The 24,021-nt window shown below is 31.8% G+C and overlaps 1 protein-coding gene and 1 long non-coding RNA gene across 2 annotated transcripts; both read right to left on the minus strand.

Annotated features, from left to right (window-relative positions):
• Positions 1-233: 233 nt before the first annotated feature.
• On the minus strand, positions 234-6,505 carry LOC131847878 (uncharacterized). The gene is made up of 3 exons (XR_009357738.1): positions 6,402-6,505; positions 4,324-4,529; positions 234-662 (listed from the first exon to the last, which is right to left on the minus strand). It is a non-coding gene; the product is annotated as an uncharacterized LOC131847878 (long non-coding RNA).
• A 5,846-nt stretch (positions 6,506-12,351) lies between these two features.
• Positions 12,352-16,199, minus strand: LOC131847961 (uncharacterized). Its single transcript, XM_059197692.1, has 2 exons — positions 15,867-16,199; positions 12,352-15,735 (listed from the first exon to the last, which is right to left on the minus strand). The coding sequence occupies exons 1-2, from the start codon at positions 15,927-15,929 to the stop codon at positions 12,352-12,354; spliced, it is 3,447 nt and encodes a 1,148-aa protein (XP_059053675.1). The 5' UTR covers positions 15,930-16,199.
• Between the last annotated feature and the right edge of the window lie 7,822 nt (positions 16,200-24,021).

The raw sequence follows: 24,021 nt of genomic DNA on the forward strand, positions 1-24,021 counted from the left end.
ACCGACATTGTTATTTGGAGTTTTTCCATTACCTATACAACACATAGGTAAGGTTATTGCTCATGTATCATCTTCATTATACATAACAAATATTAGGGACATTATCAACAATAGAAAAAATTAAAAACCTCTAAATGCAGTCAAACAATGTCAGTTTAGTATAAAATATATAACCTGTATCTACTATCTTATGCCGCGGTGATTCATTAAATATTAAATTCATATAAATGGGTAATAAAGTAATGGTAGTAAGGACATCTGTCTACATAATTAAAACTAATCTTCAACTTTTCGGTTGTTTAATTTAAAAGCAAAAGTTAATACTCTGTATATCGATCCTCCTGAAATTTACCAAAACTTCCGCACAATTTAAACTTACTAAGCACCCCATTTCACCCTCCGGAAACACGCGGCGTCCCCATCCTTTCGCCCCTGCGATCCCGCATTCCCTACGCAGCATCCATATTTACGACCGGGGGAGCGGAATAGAAAATGTATTTTTACTAGTATGAAAGAGAGGTAATATTGCGCGTGATGTGGAAGGCAGGAATTGTGTTGGGTGAATGTGAAATAAGGACAAAGAATAGGGAAAGCCATTCTGCTTTAGTTAGGAGCTGAGTTGACAATTCCGTCGTTATATCGACTGTCGAGGTCAATGAAACCTGAAAAGAGAATAAAAAATATTAATAAGATATTATAGAATTCATTTAACCAAATAGATACTCCAACTCGTTCTGTGTTGCATGGAAAGTTACCTAAATGAGTATTATTCATTGTAAATGTATGTAGATTTGCAAATGCTTATGCTAATAAGTTTAATTTAGTAAACGACAAGTTGGTACTTATATCTATACCGTGAGATTTCTAGGACAGATTTTTATGTAACTATTAATATTATTTATAAATACTTTAAAAATATTTAATATTAATAGTTATTATAAAAATGGAAAATTAGGAGATGTTCACATTACGTACTACGTATCGACTCGTACGGATTACATATAGTAGGTAGATTCTGCCGAAAGTTAGTAATTTTTTAAAGTGATTTACTTATTTTAAATATCGTTAATACAAGTTCATGATGAAAATAATAGTTTATCAGTAATAAACACTCCGCGGTAAAAATCACTCAAGTGTGATTTCCAGCAAGTCGAGTTGACACAAAGTTTATTGGTCTCGTTATTGGCGTCGTTACTTTTCGTTATTTGATCGCATTAGAGGGGTGTATGGCCACTACTCTTAAAGTACCTACTACATAAGATTTTAATTTACTGCTTGCTAAATTTATGGGGAGTTTAATATTTCGGAAAAAATGTTTTACTGCATAAGTAATGTTTAAATCTTTATGTCTACAAAACCTTTTATTTTTGTAATATCGTATAGATATGTAATTTTATATAAAAATTGTATAAACAGTAGAGATTGTATTATTACTATTTTAGAGCGTAAATAGATAAGATAGACTAATTGTTTATTCAGACGCCTTTGTATTCTAATCAAATGTATTTTAACCAATGTGGATTTTATAATATCTAGATATTTACCACTGGCCTTGCTTCATACTTATTAATATAAGTGAATAATAAACAAATATGTCAAAAGTAACCTAATGTATATTAGGTGCTTTTTCTTCTCATAGTAACTTATATACAGTACCTAAGTTTATTTATTTTACTCACCTATAGCCAAAATAAGATAGACTTACAACAAACCACATCATAAACCTGTTTTAGAGTCTTTGTATATATAGATACATAATATTAACACAAAATAACAATCACATAGGCAAAGCAATTGCAGGCCCTGTAAATTGTTAACGGATCAAAGACCCCACTGTAACACCCCAATGAAGGTATATCCACTCTCCTTTATTGAAATGCTTGGGCACGTTTTTAATCAATTTCCCTGTATGTGGTAGGGGGGTAATACCATTAACTGTTTTTCCATAAATTTTCTTGATTGTACTGTTTATTGTGTTATATGAAAATAAAATTGAACGATACTTATTCGCTTATTTATAAACCCACACTGTAAATAAGCACCTATTAATATGTAGATAAATAAATTATTAATATGTAGATAACATAAGTATGTTTTTAACATGAATCAAATAAAAATATCATTTTTCAGGTAGGGCTATTCTAGCTAAAACTAGAGAGCATTTATAGACGCGAGGATCTACTTGTATTGCCATATGCGATATTTTATATACCTATCTAAACGATTCATTTTAATTTGTCACTTTCTCACCTCTAAACTATTATAACTACACGGATGTTAATGAATTTTGATATGACGAGAGGTTGTATCGCGAGAACAGCTGTATGTTATAGTACTTTTTTCATAACAAGACAGTTAAAGTCGGCGAGATTGATGCACATGACTACTTATAAAATAAATGTCATGTATTTGATATATTTTTTTTATATAAATTGCTAGCAAATTCCAATTTAAAACTTCGAGAATAAACTTAATATAAGCAATATTAAGTTTATTACCGAAGAGAGTGGTAGAATAAAAAAAATAAGACTATATTTTTTTATTCTGCAACTCGTTTTGGAACGCAGACTCATCACAAAAAGAATGAGAAAGAAACTTCCGCGTTGGTCATTTAAATAAACGTTGTTCAGCATTATTTTTTTAAGATTATGTGAGAATAAAAATTACCAAATAGCAAAGTACCTAATTTGTTACATGAATATCAATCATTTATGTCATCAGAGAGTAAATGAATATTTAATTATTTTAAAATATACTTACCTACCTCGGTTCTATAATATCTACCTATTTATTTTATTTATATATCGCTATGAAAGTATTATTCCTATTAACAGTAAGTACCCATCGACTTATATAATTATAATTAAGCTGGATTAGGAAGTAATGAAACCAACACGTGCGTTTAATTATCCATGAGATTAAGCCAGTAGGGGGTAACTAGGTGACAATTGTCTGAACTATGAGTTTGCCTATTAAAACAATGCGGGTTTAAATAAGAGGATATTTAGTTTTAGTAAGTATTAAGTACCTACATTATCATTGCTTATTCCGTACGATGATTCCTATTGGACACTTTAGGTGATAATCAGCTATTAGATTTATATTCTTGACTGGTCTAACTAAGCAATATAACCAATTTAAAAAAGTATCAGAACATTATCTACAAATAGGAAAGGTAAATAGAAATCTAAATTATTTTAATGTTTAGAAGCCTGAAAGAAGACTGATCATAAGAAAAAAGAGCAAAACTTGCCTGTTGCTGTTCTTTTAAATAAATGTTGTTCGATATTACATACGTAAGATGTGTGAATACAAACTGCCAATACTGAAAATTATTTAATTGTAAGTATGTAATATTGCATATATGTAGTCTTCTACAGTCAGAATATATAACTAACTATTACGTATAGGTATAGGTACATGAAGCAACAAAAGTGTCCATTTTTTCACTTTTGCGCGTGTAAAGTATTCTTCATTTTACGATTCCGTCGGCTTCTAAGAGTACGTATAAGCTAGTTAGTATGTGAGTATGGTAACTGCGGAGGTAATGTAATGGCTATGTCGGCCTCAGGCAGCCGCCCTTTAACGGCGTCGTAATTGCGAGCTGAAATTAAGTGTTATTTTTATGGTGATTTCTCTACTACTACTTAGTTGCTTTAAGTAGGCGTAAAGCAGTTTATTAATTGGAATAAGTGATGCATTATTCTTCTAATTTTTTTACTGGGCCGTATAAACAATTATTGGAACGATTAATCGTTGGACTTCTAGATAAAATACAAACAATAATTTTTAACCCAGTCGATTATAATACTTAACCTTAGATATAATTCTTGGCCTTTTTATTTTAATTATTTCTTAATTCTTCTCCTTAGTTTCATCTGTTTCAGCCGAATAGCTGCTTCTCTGTTGAAGGATGGAGATAAGGCAGTGAAATTAGAGAATATGGAAGGATAACATCTTAGTCCTCTGAAATGGGAACCCATGTGTGTAGTGAGCATCACAACTGTAACCAGATAAGGTGATGTCCTTGGTGGCTCAATCTATATATATATGTATGTATTACTTACACATATTATCTTATCTGCACCAATACCTTCATTATTAACATTTTATATCTACTAAATTTAGAATACCACATATACCAGCAGGTAAGATTTACAATGACAAAGTTAAGGAACTTATAAACTTAAATATCTCATGTAATTTATGTCCAGTTTTATTTCTCTTGATTTGCGCCTGCCCTGAGATGCCTTATCTTTCTGCTCGTAATTTTATATTTCTGGCAAACATAAGGCTAAAAAATGTATGCCTGTAGATACATACCTGACCCTTGGAAGGGGTTAGCGGATATTTACGAGATGGATACAAGTCGCGACGGCGCACCACGGCGCATGTGCGAACTTGGCCCATCGCCCATAAACCGCCGCGTCATAAATTATAAGCAACTTTGTAGTGTGCGCTGAGGCTTAGGTACATAGATAGATGTAGGGTATTCGCTCATTCCATAATTTCCATATGCTGATCATACTCTGAAAATAAATAACAAACAAATATGTCAATATATAGCTTTGTATAACTTAGCTATTAAGCAAGAGACAATGCATTTTTGTTTAGATACTGATCAGTATTTTTTCTCGAGTAGATTTTGCATACTAGGCACTTGTCCTGTTATTAAATATAATTGTCAGCTATACTACTTACTACTCAATGTTCATTATCTATATATGGGTAAGTAAGTACTTATATAGGTATGCAATAATAGGTAGGTATACATATAAATAAAAATACTTGATGCTAAAATGACGTGTCTCGAATACTTTATTATGGTGGTGAAAGGATAACTTTGTAATGCCTTATCACCTGTAAAATTTAAAAGGTTTAGAGCTTACAAATGCTAATAATAAGTAGCGCCTGGTCGTTTTACTTTTTACCACAGAGAGTAGACAAAACTAAAATACTTTGACAACTATTACATTAAAAAAAGTGAATAATTGTCTCTGTCTCTACCGTAGACATCTACAATAACATTAATTCTAAGCAATCAGAAATACAAAGAAAATTACCGAGCCAAACGACTGTGGCTTACATGAAATAAAACGCTGAAACCTTATCTATCTTTACAGCGCGACCGGAAAGCGCCCAACAATTCCATCCTTACATCAAAGAAGAACATTATCCTTCTACCAACCACCATAAAACCTTATCTGAGAGAAAGCAACGCGAGCGAGCGACGCGCAATCTACATAGAGCTGATAATGGCATGACCGACATAAAGTGAGCTGCGAAACTTCTTCCCCGTCTAACATGAGCAATGTGATGTAATGAGAACAAGGAGACCAAAAATGGTTGGTTGTGATACAAGTAATCTTGGAGGAGCGCAGTGGGCGGTTTACGACCGCGGGCGGAGAAGGCTTTTATATTTATTAAGTAAGTTGGGCTTTCGGCGGTATTAATCCACCTTTATGGAGGGGCGTCTAGGCGCCTGCTGACGGCGGAACACAGTATATACCGCACTTGAATCCTAAATCCTAATTATGTAAGCAGAAATCTAAAGAAAGAGGGCCGTATTGTTCCAGATATATAGATACCTAGATATGTTTTAGTATCAAAGTCTGCTTGTATCGAGATGAAATATAGTCTAGAAGGTACATATCTGTTCACGGGATATCTTCGTAACAAATATTAAGCGGATCTTAATTTAAATGATAGTCGGAAATAGGTAACAATCAGACAGATAGATGCACTGTATGTATTTATATTATTAATTTTTGAATTTTGAAATTAAATATAGTATCTGTACAAATATTTACATTAACGTGTGCTTATAGGGCAGCATACACCTGCGAAGAGTTTTAATACCAAAATATTTGTTATTCTATGACAACAAACAAGTCATATTTTCTGTTCAGATAGCTCACTCTCAGTTTACAGGTGGGTCATATATATATATATATATATATATATATATCTATTTGATTTATTATATTAAGGCATAATTATGGTTAATTATTGTTTTAAGTATGAAGTAGACTCGAAGTTAAAAGATAGCGTATAATATGTATAACGACTTACAAAAAATAATGATTTATGTGGTATCCATATTGATTTCAATATATTAATTAGTCGACAAGTGTCGTATTCTTCTGTAATTAGTTATAAACTATTAACTTATCTATACATATATAATTTATATAAGCATCTTTAAGCTATTCTTTAATAAATATCAGTGTCTTGTCACTCGTCAAATAGCGAGGACTTTAATAACCCTACTTATAACTTTAAAAAGTATAAATAATATATAAATATGCCTATTTCTACCACACACATGTATAACCTAATCAGCCTGATTGACATATAGTGTTGTGTATACTTCATGACAATATAATCTGTAATTCCATTACCTAGTAGTTATCTGGACAGCGAGCCCTACGTTTATGGCTTGTGGGTTCCGCGATGGCAGTCGCCGGGCCGCGGCGCCGCGCCGGGCTGCTCGACCTCGGTATTACAGCTGCCTGGCACATCAACACGAAAAATATATACAACCTAGGTATTTACCTATTTATCTATAGCGGGGTATTATCCAATAGTTTTGTTCCAATTTTATTGTATGTAGGTACAGAACAGATTGATGTTTGTAAGTACATTGCAAATATTGATACGGGATTATTTATTATGATCGAAGATATATGTTATATTAGAGCAAATAGAAGCGTTTTAATTTTATTTGTTAGTATGGCCTGTGGTATTGCACTGTTTACACGCATCATGCAACAGCTATGAAATTGAATGCATGTAGTATTAGGTGTACCTTAAACACAATTTAATAAAGTTTTAATCAGTCTTTTATAAAGCTCACTTTAACTTACGGTTACTTAATAATATGTATCATTATATATATGTAAAACAATATTTAGGTAGGTACTTTCTAATCTTATCTGATGAATTTATGACGTCAAAAAGTTCTCAGAGACTAATTACTGCAAGCCGGTATCGTTATCTAAGCACGGAATTTCGTGAACGTATTAACCCAAAAATGCTTCCCTGCTGGATGCTACACATAGGCCTAAATATACCAACATACGTGAACGTTATCATATTTTTATGGTGTACGTGAAAACGTGCGCTTTTATTACGGGAGTTTTATTAGGGTTTTCTAGATTAGGAACCCGAGGGCCTGCCACCGGCCGAAGCTGGAAATTCCTGAGATCTACAACACGTGCCGTGTTATCGGAATATTGCAGGCGAAGGATTTATTAGTTTTAGTTTAGGGTATGGAAACAGTACAAAATAATATAGGTACCTAACATATTATGAAAGGTTATATAAAAACAAACTACAAACTAAAATCCCTGTCATGAAATACTATTATCTAGTGAAACTGGAAGCACCCATTAACAGAAAAACGTTGATCGAATTTTAAAACTTAACTGCGTTGTGAGATGAATGAGTTTGTTATATCAATGAAACATTATAGTACATTTCTATAGGATTTTTTTTCCTTTTCTGAATATTTTTATATATCTATCTTGTACTCACAAGTACATAATCTTGGATAGACAATGGATTTGAATTTGCAAAAAAGAAATATCCAATTCTTTTAAAAATTTTTAAAAACGATTGGCTATTTCTACCACATACTCGTTTTGTGAGCTTTAATTAAAATTATTATAAATACTTGCATTTAAAAAAGTAAATGGATTTTAATCTCTTAATCTAAATTACCTTGTATATTAAATATTATAATAAGACAGAAAAATACCAACAACGAATTTAATTGCATAAAAATAAGCAAAGTGACTAAAAATACACGTCAACGGAATTCAACCCGTTCACGCTTAGGTGAACTCTTTGTTAAATCAAAATTATTATTTAAGATTATACTAACTACATAACTATATGAAGTTATTACAAAATATATGGAGATATACTGATATACTGTGTTATTTTTCTTACGGAAATTCGGGTGGGCTAAGAAAAACAATCTGCGCTATGACGCGTGAAGGAATCGGCCCGTATTTATGGGGGGTGTTATTGTTTGAAACGTCTAAGTCGTAATTCCGCGACATAAACCAGCAGGCTTCACTTTGGACCCCTCGTCCCCCTTTGGAGTCCCACCACCCCCTTCCATTCGGGATGCTGTTTTTCCCGTGCGAAATGGCCCGTTTGAAATTGTTGTTTTATGGAACTTTTTAGTAGTTGACTTTGCTGGAGAGAAAATATATAGAATAGCAATCTTTATACCTATATCACAGCTATAGGTAGAATTGTATACATGTACTTAGGTACTTTTTAAGTAGGTAATTCAAAAGATAAAAGAATTAGGCTATTACCTAATAGTAAATGATACTTTATACCTATAGATATATGAAGGAATATGAATATCTACTATATTACTATATATTATCATGCCTTCACCCGAATTTCAAAGCAATCTGGTTGACGGCTGAAATAGCTGAGATAGGAATATCCGCGCAGACGGCTTTGTTGACAGTCGGCCTCGGTTACTTATATTTAAAATGGTATAGTTTTCTAATTTCTTAACGGAACACGAAAAAAAAGAGGGAACAAAAAACTCAAACCGAAAGATATCTTTAAGGAATATTGAAAGCACGAAACGATAAAAACTCAAAATAACGACCTGTCACAAATAATATACAATGAAAATTATCTCCACCATTTTTAAAGATGGAACGCGTTACAGACTCTCGACTGCTATTGGTCGATACTCGACAGCTGGATGATATACGCCGCCGTGCGTGCCCCGGCGCAGCGGGTGACAACATGGTGCACTAAAATCCCCTAATGAAATTAAATTCCGTACGTTTTAGATTTGCTCGTAAATAATCCGTGTATCTAATCCTGATTAATGAACGTAGTCGGTAGGTACTTTTACTAATTTTCAATTTGGTGAAGTAGTTCCTTACTCACACGCAGGCACCCATTTACTTCATTACTGCCAAAGTATGTCTAAAACTGTATAAATTTAAATACAGTGGTATGGTTTAATATACTATCCCACATACCAATGGTGCCGTGTTCAATCTTAGAAGAAGGTATACGTACGTAATTACGTATTATGAATACAAATATTTAAATTTGTAAGGTAGGTATACTAATATTTACACTATACACAATTAGATATTACTGCGCCTTTTTATATCGACACATGTATATATACAACTACACATATGTCGATATACAACTTATATAAGTATAAGTTAGGCAGCTATATTTAAAAGTTTTCTAGACCATCCATCTATTGTAAGCTCTTAAGCTCACTCACGTTGCCTATTTATTCAATGGCGCTATATGATACTCTAATACATTTTTTATTTTATGTGACAATAAACACTAAAATTTTTATTTTATTTGTTTTAAGTATTCATGAGTACTCTAATACTTCTGCGTTCATGCGTTACGACTCGACGATACATTGACAAAATAAATACAAATATTATGTTTTTTAACTGAATAAACGAACGCCGTTATTTGCTATAAGAAGTCAGTAGACGGATACTACGTTTAAAACAACAATAAACCAAAGAGACGATCTCCAGACATTTTTATGACAACAGATAATATGTATCTACCTATACAAATCACGGCAATATATCTATTTGGACAATTCTATCCCTCGTACTCATGGTAGAGAGTTGTCGAAGATAGGGGGCTTCTTAGCGCTTTAAAAGCATTTTAGATAAAGGCAGTGTTATAGTGTAGGCCTTTGGATTTAGTTACAACAAAATTACCACTTTACGAGGGACAATATCACTTGTAGCTTACGGCTCCACTCATGTGGAGCTATGGTGACAATTATTTACATGGAACTATGGAGCAGGTACCTATATGTTATTATTAATTTCATATTCAGTAGAAATGTACTATTTGTATAGAAATATATTTTATAAAGACAATAACAGGGATAAATAGAATAATATAGATCAATAATGTATACATTATATATATAACACATTATTAACACTATTTCAGCTATTTTTCATAAAACATATTATAATTACTTTATAGAGATATATAAGAAATTACTAAATGCTTTTTTTAATGTAATTTAATTACAATATTCTATTGCCACATAAATATAAATTTCATTAAGTTTTCTAATATAAAAACAAAATTTTTCTAAATCTTAGTCTATCACAAATTCAATAATAAATATAATGAGTTTTTATTTTTCAGGTGAACAGTTATCATATTCAGTTCATTATAACGTAAAACATGGTCACTCTATTTGGGGCACTAAAGATGTACGCTGGTACTATGCTGATGATTTAGTAGGTGCATTCCTCAAGTGCCATTCATTGTATGGATGGGATACTGCTGCTGTAAATATTTTGGGTTAACGGTTAAAAACGAATTGAGATTAGTTTGAACTTAATGTCGTAGCAAACAACTACTCCATTAAATAGTCAACTCAACTTATTGATTTGTAAGTACATAGCTGTAAAGATTTTCATACGTTTGCATACGTACTTACATTTAAAATAAGATAATGTTGATTATGGTAGAATTTACATAATAAAATCAGATTTTACGTAGGTGACTATTTTAATAGGAGGTGTCTCCTGTTATGTTGTTCTTACTTATTCACTTAAACCATTGTTATTTATTTAATTATACTTTATTGAGTAGCCATTACAATCAGTTTCCATTCTTACTACTACTGACATCTATCACTAGTGTTGTGTCCACAATCATTAATCACGCTAGTGATGTACTCTTACAACATCCCCCTTTCTTTTACAAAACAAAACTTTAATAATATATAAAATCTTCAGATACAGGTTTTCTTATTAATCTACCAGAACGAGAACAATTTTCATTTAAATTATTATGATTAGTTATATTACTACTTTCATCATCAATTACATTATTCTCATTATGATTCATTGATGCATTATTTTCATTATACATTGATACATTATTTTCATTATACATTGAAACCTTTTCATTTTCCATATCATTATCATTTTTCACACTCACATCACTATAACTATCATTTACTTCAAATTTTCCACATTTATTTAAATCCTTCCTATTTCTTGTTATTATCCTACCATCCTCTCTTTTTACAATGTAAGATCTTGGTCCTTTACCTTTCCCTATCACTATTCCTCTTTTATACCAACCTGCAGAATTTTCATTTTTAATCTTTACATAATCATTTTCATTTAATATATTTAATTTTCTACTTCTCCTATCCTGATACATTTTCTGTTTATACTGTCTTTCCCTCAATTCCTTAGTAAAATCTTTCTTAACAAAATTATCATTATGTATGTATGGTAATATATTCCTAATACTTCTATTGAATAACATTTCTGCTGGAGTTGTACCATCTTGAGATACAGGTGTATTCCTATACAATAACAAACCTAAACGTATATCTTTTTTCTCATAAATTAATTTTTTTAATATGTTTTTAATAGTTTGTATATATCTTTCAGCAAGACCATTTCCTTGGTGATGTTTTGGGCTTATGATCTTGTGATCAAAATTCCATTTTTTACTAAATATTTTAAAGTCTTCACTTGTAAACTGACTACCTGAATCAGAATATACTATATTAGGTATCCCATATCTAGAAAATATTTCTTTAATACCCACAATTACACTTTCTGTTGATAAATTTGATAACTGCTGAATCTCAACAAATTTACTATATGTATCTACTAAAAGCAAATAAGGTTTATTATAAAGAAAAAATATATCCGTGGCTACAATCTGCCATGGATTGTTAGGTATCTCTTTACATATCATTGGTTCTATACAATTTCTATTTTGAAAAGTTTTACATGTATCACAATTTTGAATAAGATCTTCAATTTCTTTTCCCATATTCGGCCAAAATACTGACTTACGAGCTATTGCCTTACATTTTTCCATTCCTAAATGTGAATAATGAATTTTTTCAAGAACTTCCTGTTTCATTGTCTTAGGTATTACAATTTGCGTACCCTTAAATACTAAACCATCACATTCACTTAACTCATCCTTATAAGTATTATAAATTTTTGCATCACTATCAATATTACATTTATTATGAGGCCAACCCTCTCTTATATATTTCCTAACACAATTAAGTACTCTGTCTTTATCTGTTTCTTCAACTAACTTTTTCATTTTCTCATCTGTAATCCTTTTACATTCTACTATCATAGCAACATGTGCTTTTATATCTTGATACAAAACGATATAGACCATAAGGAAATATTGGTTTAATTCAACTAAAATGCTAGTAAGATATACATGTTGAAATGTTACAATATGACAAGACAATAAAAAAACAAATCATAGTATTATAAAGAGTTTCTATACTACCACATTCACCCATCCTTATGATTCATAATCATTTAAGTAAGCAGGGGGCCTTCTTTCACCAACAGGCCGTTGGGGCGAATGAACTACTTCTGAACCGGAATTATCAGCATTTAAATTTTCATTCTCAGATGCTGTCTGGTAGATCTCGGCGTCTGTATCAGAAGGGTTATGAATGGAGTTATACGTTTCATCTTCAATGACTACTTCTTCAATTTGCCTATTAATTGGCGCTAGATGTCGGTTTGATACTGTATCCTCTCTCCCATCAGCAAAGCGTATTATAGAATAGTTTGGGTTTGATTCCAGCAGTTCCACTTCTTCCACTAAAGGATCATATTTACTTTTTCTTACATTTTTTTTTAATAGTACTGGGCCCGGAATCATTAACCAAGAAGGTAAAGAAACTCCATTACCAGATCGTCTCGGGAAACAGAACATCTTCTCATGTGGTGTAGCATTAGTAGCTGTGCATAATAACGATCGAATTGAGTGCAGCGCTAAAGGCAAGACATCTTCCCAATACCGAATATCTAGGTTTTTGGATCGTAAGGATAATTGTATAGTTCTCCACAGAGTCCCATTCAGTCTTTCGACCTGGCCATTTCCTTCTGGATTATAAGGCGTAGTCCTGCTGCATGCAATATCATTCCTTATTAGGAAATCTTTAAATTCTTGTGACATAAATCCAGTTCCACGGTCTGAATGTACATAGAGAGGAGTTCCAAAAGTAAAGAAAAGATGCTTTAAACTTGCTATTATAGTAGCGGATGATACATCTTTGCAGGGGTAGGCAAAGGGAAATCGAGAAAATTCATCAACAATAGTTAAAATGTATTTATTTTCGGAATTTGAAGGCAACGGCCCTTTGAAGTCTAAACTAAGTCTTTCAAATGGGGACGTCGCTTTAATAAGTCGTCCTTTACTGTTTGCAAATCTTGGCTTTATCTCTGAACAAATAGGACAACTTGCAGTCATATTCTTAATTTCAGTAATCGAATACGGTAAATTCTTAGACCGCACCCAATGAGCCATTCTTGTGATTCCTGGATGGCTTAATGTATTATGAAGCTCATATAAATTTTTGCGTGAAAACATATTAGCACAAACTCTTGACAATGTATCAGATACAATATTTTGTTTACCCGGTCGATATATAATATCAAACTTGAAACAAGATAATTCAAGCCTCCATCTCTCTATTTTCTCGTTCTTAATTTTACTTGAATGTTTTTGATTGAACATGAAGGAAACCGATTGTTGATCCGTTATTAAAAGAAAATGTTTTCCAATTAAATAGTGACGCCATCTACGTAGGCTTTCAACAATTGCCGACGCTTCTTTCTCTATTGAAGAATGGTTTCTTTCGGACTCTGTCAATGAGCGAGAGAAAAATGCTACCGGGCGACTATTTTGTGAAAGTGTTGCTGCTAAGGCATGTTCAGAAGCATCAGTCTCTACAGTAAACATTTGTGTGTCGTCAATAGCAATTAAAGCAGCGTTTGCAATATCTTTCTTAAGACTCTCAAAGGATATTTCTGCATCACGTGATAATGGAAATGAATTATTAGTCGCTAAATTGCTTATTTTCTCTGAATAGTTATTTATCCATTTAGAATAATGTGCAAACATACCTAATACTCTCTTTAGAGAATTTATATCTGTAGGTGCAGGCATGGAGAGTAAAGGTTTAAGACGCTCTTTATCAGGTCTTACAACATTGTTCTCTATAGTATAACCTAATATATTAATAGTCTCAGAACCAAAATTACATTTGTCTTTGTTTAGAGTAATTTTATACTTTGCTACAGTTGCCATAAATTTTGCTAGATTAGCATCATGAGTAAGCTTATCCTTACCACAAACAGTAACGTCATCTAAATATGCATAAGTGTCAGTAAGATTTTCGTTAGATATGATAAATTGCATCGTTCTTTGAAATGCTGATACTCCATTTGTTACTCCAAACGGTATACGTGTAAATTGAAATAGATTACCGCATGCTTCAAATGCTGTATAAGGTCGTTCTCTCTGTTGAATTGGTACTTGATGGTAGGCACTTTTGAGATCAATTTGGCTAAAATATTTATTCCGCGCAATTTTTGATATAAGTACTTCAATATTAGGTAAAGGATATGCATCAAGTTCTGTAAATTTATTTATAGTTTGAGAATAATCAATAACGAGACGTTTACGATGGATACCACCGCCAGTTACTAGAACTTGTGCCCGCCAAGGTGATATACTTGGCTCAATGATTCCATCTTTTAATAGTTTTTCAACTTCTTCTTTAATAAATTGTTGATCACCCTCGCTGTAACGTCTTGATTTTATTGCTACGGGTTTGACATTAGGAGATAAATTTGAAAATAATGTAGCATGAGGTAAGTTAGCAGCCATGACATTACATATCTTCAAAGGATCTCGGGGACCACCAAACTTCAGTTCTAAGGAGTGATGAGCTTTAAGTAAGTCATGACCTAGTATAATATCAGCGCATAAATTACGTACAACTAATAATTTGACATTGTCGTACGAATGATTATTCAATTGTAAAGTTGCATTGCAGTAACAGTTGACTGGTGATGTATGATTAAGTGAAGCTAAAGTTATAATTTGTTGACAAGGTTTCTGTTTAAGTTTCAATAAGTGCGCTAATTCTTCATTTACAAAGTTTAATGAGCTTCCAGTATCGATAAGGGCTTCAGCATAATACTTATTAATGGTGATAGGTACAGTTGCTTTATGTAAACTAGGTAAAGAAGCTGCAGATATAGCTGCAACCTCTGCAGAGTTACTATTATTAGTCTCATTTACTATGACAGCATTCATAATTTGTTTGCTTCGACAAACATTAGCAAAATGTCCCTTTTTAAAACAAATTTGACAAGTGCTATTTAAAGCTGGACATCTTATCCGCTGATGAATTACATTACTACCACAAAAGAAACATCTTCTTTTATTTGTTGTGGCAGCTATAACGGTTTCTGCTATATTATCTCCTGATATGGATGTAGACGCTTCATTATCGTAAGAAGACAAAGTTTTGGTTTTTTTATTTTGTGAATCAGATAAGGTAGATATGGAATCAACTGCGTTAAGCGGTATGTTATCATTGAAAGATCGAGAATTTGTTTCTGCCATTTCTAGTGAAAGTGCTTGGTTAAATGCTTGATCAAGTGACAGTTCCAGATTTTCTAGCAAACGTTGGCGTATTTTGTGTGAAGAAATACCAGCAATAAATGCGTCCCTGATATATTCTGATCGATATTGTTCTGCTTTGACATCCTTGAAAGAGCATTTTTGAGCAAGTAATTTAAGTTGACGTAAGTATTGATCTATAGATTCATCACTACGTTGCTTTCGAGTGCCAAGAATATGACGTGCATGTATTTCATTTTTCTGTTTAATATAGATTCCATTCAAAATTAAAATAGCCGATTCATAATCAATACATTCTTTTATGTTTACATACACACTGGGAGATAAGTGATTAATTAAAATTTTTAGTTTATGTTCATCAGTAAACTCACCATTATTTTCTGATAGGAAATTGTTAAATGTATATAGCCAATGCGTCCATTCAATATCGGCATCAGTAGAACTCGGGTCTAACTCAAATCTTTCCGGACGTAGATATCGTGCTAAACTTGTAGAAGCCGGCCCTGGCATCGACATTATATCTGCTTCAATCTTTTTACTGCGACTTTTTCTTGACATTGTTAATTGTATTTTATTAGTTGAATTAATTGATACAAAACGATATAGACCATAAGGAAATATTGGTTTAATTCAACTAAAATGCTAGTAAGATATACATGTTGAAATGTTACAATATGACAAGACAATAAAAAAACAAATCATAGTATTATAAAGAGTTTCTATACTACCACATATCTGAATCTATCATATCATTACTATTTTCTTCCTTAATGTAGGATCTACTCAAATGATCAGCTAAAAATAATTCCTTACCCGGTTTGTATTGAACTTCAAAATCATATGGTTGTAATGCCATTTTTATTCTTTGTAATCGTGCAGGACATTTATTTAACGGTTTTGAAAAAATAGAAACTAAAGGTTTATGGTCAGATTCTACCACAAATTGTTGCCCAAATAAATACTGATGAAATTTCTTACAACCATTTAAAATAGCAAGACTTTCTTTCTCAATTTGACTATATGACTTTTCAGTTTCTGTCATAGATCTTGAACTATATCCTATTGGTTTTCTATCCTGTAAGATAACTGCACCTAAACCATCTTTAGAAGCATCCACACTTAAAACAATCTTTTTATTAATATCAAAATAAGACAATATTGGTGGTTCAACTAACATTTTTTTCAATTTACCATATGCAGTTTGCTGATCAACAGACCATATAAATGGAACTTGTTTTTTAATTAATTTACGCAATGGAGCTGTTAATTCTGACATATTCGGAATGAATCTTGAAACATAATTGATTACACCTAAAAATCTTAATAATTCTGTTTGTGATTTTGGCACTTCCATTTCTACTATTGCCTTAACTCTATCCTTATCTACCTTTATACCTTTTTCTGTAAAAATATGTCCTAAATATTTCACATGAGACTTTTTAAAATTACATTTATTAATATTAAATTTAATACCAAATTCCTGAGCTCTCTTAAGTACTTTTTCAAAAATTTGATCATGCTCTTTTTCTGTTACAGAGTGAATAAGTAAATCATCAATATAAATCTCTACTCCTTGTATATCCTCAAATATTTTACTGAACACACCATGAAATACTTCTGGACTAGATGACAAACCAAACGGTAATCTGTTATAAAAATATCTGCCATAGGGAGTATTGAATGTAGTGAGCTATAGAGTCCTCAGAAAGCTTAATCATAAAAAAACCTGAATTTGCATCTAATGTACTAAATATGCGACTACCCTTTAACTTTGAAGCAATTTCATCTAATGTAGGAATTAATATTTGTTGACGTTTTATTTGAGAGTGAAGATATTGTGGATCTAAACAAATTCTTAATGAACCATTAGGTTTTATAGTGATAACTAATGAACTAACAAATGTAGTAGGTTTTTCTATCTTTGAAATTATATTTCTACTTTCCAATGTATCTAACTCATTTTTCAACTTTTGCATTAATTTAAATGGAACATGTCTACACGGTTCAATTTTTCCTTGCGCTCCTTCTTTCAATTCAATTTTGTATTTGAAATCTTTAATTTCTCCTATACCCTTAAATATATCTTTGTATTTATTGTATAACTCCCATTCATATATCCCTTTTACAACATTAATTTTATCCATACTAATATTTCTATTTAGTAAATTAAATTTTTGAATAGTTGGCAACCCTAAAATTGGTGTAAAGTTATCATAGCATACCTGAAAGTTAACAATCTGTTCCCTTCCATTAAGTTTACATTTTAAATCAATTTGTCCAATAGTAGGAATTTTTCCTCCATTAAAATTAGTTAATGTTAGACTACTTTTTTCAAACTTAAACAGTTTCATATTATTACAAATTTTCAATGAAATTACATTACATTGTGCACCAGTGTCCAATTTAAATTTTGTACTTTGTCCTTGTTGCACAAAATGTACCATTTCAAACCAGCTTGCCTCATCGCTGTGAACATCAACTGAAAACAATTTAACACTTTTTTCACTATCACTCTTTTCTTCTTGTCTTGCCATTACAGTTCTGATTTTTCCTCTGCAATAGCACATCTTCTTAAAATGCCCTGTTTTGTTGCAATTTGAACATGTTTTCCCATATGCTGGACAATTATTTCTTTCATGTTTGTATCCACACCGCTGACATATAAAATTATAATTAATCTTATGTCTGTTACTGTAATTTTCTTGATTATTTTGTGTCATATTTCTGTTTTTCTGGTTTTGATAATTATTTCCTTTGTGGTAAATTTTATTTTGATTATTATTATATACTTGTTTGTTAAATGATGAGTTTCCTGATGAGTTATTACTTCTTATATTTTTCTTGATTAAATTTATTTCCTGGCTGTTTCCTATCTGATTCTCCATTTGTCTTATGTTTTTATTTGTAATTTCCGCTATTTTGCAAATTTTTAGTGTTTTATTTAGATCAATGTCCCCTTCGCTTAATAATCTATTTCTTAATTTCGTATCTTTTATTCCGGCTATTATTCTATCTTTAATCATTCTATCTCTTAGTTCACCGAAATTGCATTGCTGAGCCAGTTTTTTTAAATCTGTGACGTAGCAGTCGAATGACTCATTTTCATTTTGATTTCTGTTCATAAATATATGAGAGTATACGCTTTCATTTCTCAATGGCATGAAATGGTCAACAAATTTTCTCATAACCACTTCATAGTTATTAATTTGTTCCTCATTTAAATCAAAAGTACTATGGATGTCTATACCTAAGTCACCCATGCAATGTAACATAATTGCTATTTGGATATCTCCCGGTTTATTATTCATACCAGTCGCTTTCCGGTAAATTTCGAATCTTGTTTTCCATTTCGTAAATTCCTCCGCCTCTAATTTTTGAAGAGTTTCTGGGGGTTTTAAGCCCATAAAACTATCCTCCATTTTTTCCTTTGTTCTGACAATGGATGATGCAACTTACTTGTTTTTGTATTTTCTGCAGACGAATCACTGAATTTACTTTATTTTATCTTTTTATTTATTACGCAGCGCCATGTTATGTTGTTCTTACTTATTCACTTAAACCATTGTTATTTATTTAATTATACTTTATTGAGTAGCCATTACAATCAGTTTCCATTCTTACTCCTAATCACATCTATCACTAGTGTTGTGTCCACAATGATTAATCACGCTAGTGATGTACTCTTACAACATCTCCTTCACAGGATAATATAGTTAGATATATTGTTTTTGTAGATTTACTACAATAACAATTTAACTGTAACATAGGTAGGTGGTCTACTTTATAATATATCATGATGCTCCAAACGATAATAAGAGGAGGGATTATATAAAAATAAAATTTTAAACAAGTTAACTAAGTGTGACATGCCACCCATGTCGTAAAACTACAAATATCATAGTACCTACATCGCAGCATAGTAGGTACATTACTGTTTAATGTTGGAAACTGATCTCCAAACATATCGTAAAATACAATAAAATAATTTTAATACAAAAGATTAAAACGAAATTGTATATGAACGTTTGTAAGCCATTCGGGTTGTAACGGCTGATGCATCAGATTAACTCACCGATTGTAGCGACCGAGTAATTTATGAAGACGCGGCATAAATATTATGGGGTTCGTGAGTAACCTGCTTAAGGAGCCACGAATATACAGTTTCCTTTCCAATCCGTTTATGTAAAAGAAAAAAGTTTAAATGCATTCAAATTCTTTAAGTCGTATGTGACTGTAATTTAAATAAATTAAAGCCGGTTTTATTTATTTAAGATCGATGTTTACTTTATTCGGATAATTCGGGAGATATTCGAACTAATTGGTATGAATACTTACATGCTAAATAATGCTTAAACGACCTAAATATTAAAATTAGGGGCCAAATCAGAGTAGGTAATAATCTGAAGCTGTATCTACCTATGATCGATAGGTCGCCTCGTGTGCAGTAAAATCAGGGTTAATTTTTCATAGAGTAGAGTCATTTTATTCTCAACACAACTGTTCCAACATTGTTCATTTCAATAGTGATTTTAGTGTTTCGTTTTGCTCGATATATAATTTATTAGGTAATCCAAATAATTCTAATATTACCTAAATATAAATATGTACTTTTATATAACATATTGATGTTGTACAGTATATACTACTTAATATCTTTCAAATATAAAACATAATTATATACGTTATAGGATCAGTTATTAGATCGGCAGGTGTTCATGTATCAATTATTAATAGGATTTGCCATTCCCATCGAACATTCAGATCTCAATCTCCGCCTCATATCTGTCTTCATAAAACCTTATTTGAGGATGATTTCAATATTTTTCTTGCGACATATGCGACCCGATTCCGTGGAACGGCATAGAGTTTACGATCCAATATTTTTATGCAAAGTGCGTCGCCAAATGTGCTACGTTCGGTGCCGAAAAAACATAGCCCCGTCCTTTCGCACGTAAAAAAGGATGCGACAGAATAAATATACACGCAGCCACCCTTTTTGTCCATTAAACGAGCGGAGGTTTTTCTGGTGCTGCTATAAAATGTGCCCCAATAAATATGTAAATTCGGTTGAAAAAAAGCAGTTCGAAATGCCGCCCGGTTCTGTAAGTTTCACTTTCGACTGTTCGACTTAATTGGTACAATCGTAAGTATTGAAAGGCTCCGGCGACTCCGGTGTGCGGCGTGCCAACGACCTTTGTCTCTGATACCTTCTTGGGAAGCTCTAAAAATGTCATTGAAAAAATGCAAGAATACACATATTGGAATTAATGCGCAGATAGGTAGATTCTAAAAATATAGATATATAGGTACATTTAGGTCTATAATTGTAGGTACATAGATATGCGGATATGCTATAGGTATTATATAGATATAAATACCTACATTATACTGCAGCTTGGTTTGTAAACGGATCAGTTTCAGGCATAAATCTTGTAAATCCACTGCTGTGTCTAAATATAGCATTGGATTTACATAGTACAAAGGCATGACATCTTACGTCTTTCGGTATGGTTAAGCATGTTACCACTGGCATCACAAAATAACGTGATGATGTCTGTGGTGGTACTATTTGGTTCAGTGATACAGATGATGGTTGTCACTAAACATCACGTAGATTGTCTTTGCCATTTGCATTCTACATACCTACCTAGTGTTCAGAGTAGCATTAGTTGATTCCATTATAGTTCACAAAGATAATTTTAGTCTTAAATATCTGCTACCGTGCCGTGCAACTAAAACTAGTCTTATTGGGAAGGTAAATAACCTATTATAAGAAAGGCATTCTAAACAAAATATTTAGCAGGTCTATAACTATTCTAGGTACCTAACTAAATAAGACTGCTACTGCTACATATATGTGCCCTGAAATGCTGAGCATTTATTTAATTATACTTACGTGTAGGTATGAAATTAACCTTCACATATGAAAAACGAAGGTATTAATTTTATTTTTTGGGCACTTATTTTAATTTATTTCCATAAATCATATTTTGATATCCATAATTAATACTAACGTTGGTACCTAACTTTTAGGGTCTAGTTATAGCTTTTGCCCACTTATTTAATTATTCATGGACAAATTCCTCCTTAATAATACTATATGATTATCGAAATAATTTTACTTGATCATATTTCTTAAACATTACAGTACCCATAGAGATTCTAAAACTTTGTAGTAGTAGGTACCTATTACATTAAGCCTAACAAGCAATAAATTTATTAATATCCAACTTTATTGGCTCTATAGACAAATTCATCGCAGTACTTATACATACGTTTATATCAATGTGATAACATAATGAAACAACCTTATTATAAAAGAAGAATTTACAGAAACCTGACTTTAGCACAGAAATACATAAATACATTAATTTTAATAAATACATAATTAATTATTTTAATATCGCTTTCTTTATATTTAAAACCTATTTAGACATATAAAATGGAACCTCGTGTATTTTCTCGAATTTAGACCACAAAAATTTGCTATTTTTATATAGGCACCTATATTCTCATTGCAGTATATATTAATTATATCTAATATTAGAACAGGAAAATATTATTAAAGAAACTATAAAGATTTTTTTATTTTTTAAAGAAAATACTGTGATAAGAAGTACCTACCTACCTATCTATATATAGGGGCGTTGCGGCAAGAGCTACATCGATCGGCCCGGGCCCTACTTGTTAGCTTCGGCTTCGAGTTTTCAGGTTGCGTTCTCCTATTTCGACACATATCTGTTTTCTTAGTTACTTTTTTGTAATAAATATATAAAATAAATAACTAGGTCTTAATAATGATGTGAATGTGAGTATGTGTACTGTGTACTAACCATGGAAATTGAAGTAATAAATATAAACCAGTAAAAGATATCTTCATTAATTCTGCATACTACGGTTTTAATGTGTCCATTAGTAAATGATAAGATTTAACGATTGTGACAAAATTGAAATCCGTTTGTCCTAGTATAATACTATGGGGTTTAACTATAATTTTTTAAATTTTAAAATGTGTATTACAAAAGTTTTTCGGATACCTACAGCAAATTTTTAAAAACCTATTGAATAAATCACCAGTTAAAGCAGTATAATAAATTCACTCGTGCATGATTTACACCTCTGTATCACCCAAAAGGCATTTAAAAATCGCAAGCGTCTAAATGGAAAACGTTGAAACGCAACATTTTCCCTTAATGAAAGGTATTGATCGCGCTGTGGGCCATAAGCGAATAATTTACGACTGTGTTCTCGGGCTGGCATCGCGTGCAGCTCTGAAGGTGTGTTATTTATACCCCCTTTTTTATTTATGCCCCCTTTTTTCGCAGCTCGTAACGGCGGCAATAAAGGGGACGTAATTTTAATTTCTTGATTGGAAAGCTCGATTGGCCGGTTATGCGGCTTAATGAGTTTATGACGGCTATGAGCAGACTGTAACGGCCGACCATCGTGTTTAAGGTCATTGTTGGGACACTGATTTTTGTTGTCTATTTGCCCGTTATTAGAAAGTACGTTTTTATTGCAGGTATATAATAATGTATACCACTTTTATTCGTTATAACTGATCAAACGAGTGTACCTCGCTTGTAAATATTGGTAATTTACTTATTATAGGTACCTACTTTTTTAATCTACTGAATAACTTTACTGAACAGAAAAAGAATAGAATCCATAACTATAAAGTAGTTGATTATGGACATACCTACTGCAAATACTTTCAATGATGCTGTGTCTTTACATTTTTTCTGCTGAATTCAAATAACTGTAATATTTTTAAATATATAGTATAAAATAGTAATTAAATATTATACACATAATTAAAATATTTATTTATATAAAATTATACAAAGCTATTAACATAAGTTGGAATACTTTGACAATCCGCTTCTCAAGAGTGGATTTCAGCATAATTCTCATGGAAAATAAGTCAAATTAAACCGTGTCTTCATAAATAAAAACCCACTTGAACGTCGCTTACGAAATTAAAGCCCCACAGCCAAGACCAACCGCCCCTCATATTCCCACAGTTGTTAGGTACAGTCAGTTATATAAATATATTTGGTGGTAAAGTGATCAATAATGTGTTTGTAACAAAACATCAAATGTAACTTTAAAAAAGTATGAATTTGTCCTCTATCTATATAAAAAGGTGTATTGAAATACTACCGTATTAACACTAGCCAAGCCCCTGAACTTTGTAGCCGTGCTTCATGATTTTCGGAATAACAATAATTTATAATTTTCGTTTTAACCGATTGAAATGAAGCAATCACAATTTTTTATCTGAAGCTACAATACCTACTCGTAAATAAGTAAAAATGACATGCAAATCTATTAGAACACTACAGAAATTAATACATGCAAGCGTATATACAGACAAAAATTTTAGTAGTGATTATTTTGGCTTCTATTATATTGATAAAGTACAGACAACTAATTAGATACTTTTATTTTTAGTAGGTATAATCTATACATTGGAATATGTGCTACGTTTATAAAATGTTATTGACAACTCAGAAAGGTTACAAT

Source organism: Achroia grisella, unplaced genomic scaffold, assembly GCF_030625045.1.
Source record: "Achroia grisella isolate CSIRO2021 unplaced genomic scaffold, CSIRO_AGI_Agris_v1 utg544, whole genome shotgun sequence".
NCBI lineage: Eukaryota > Metazoa > Arthropoda > Insecta > Lepidoptera > Pyralidae > Achroia > Achroia grisella.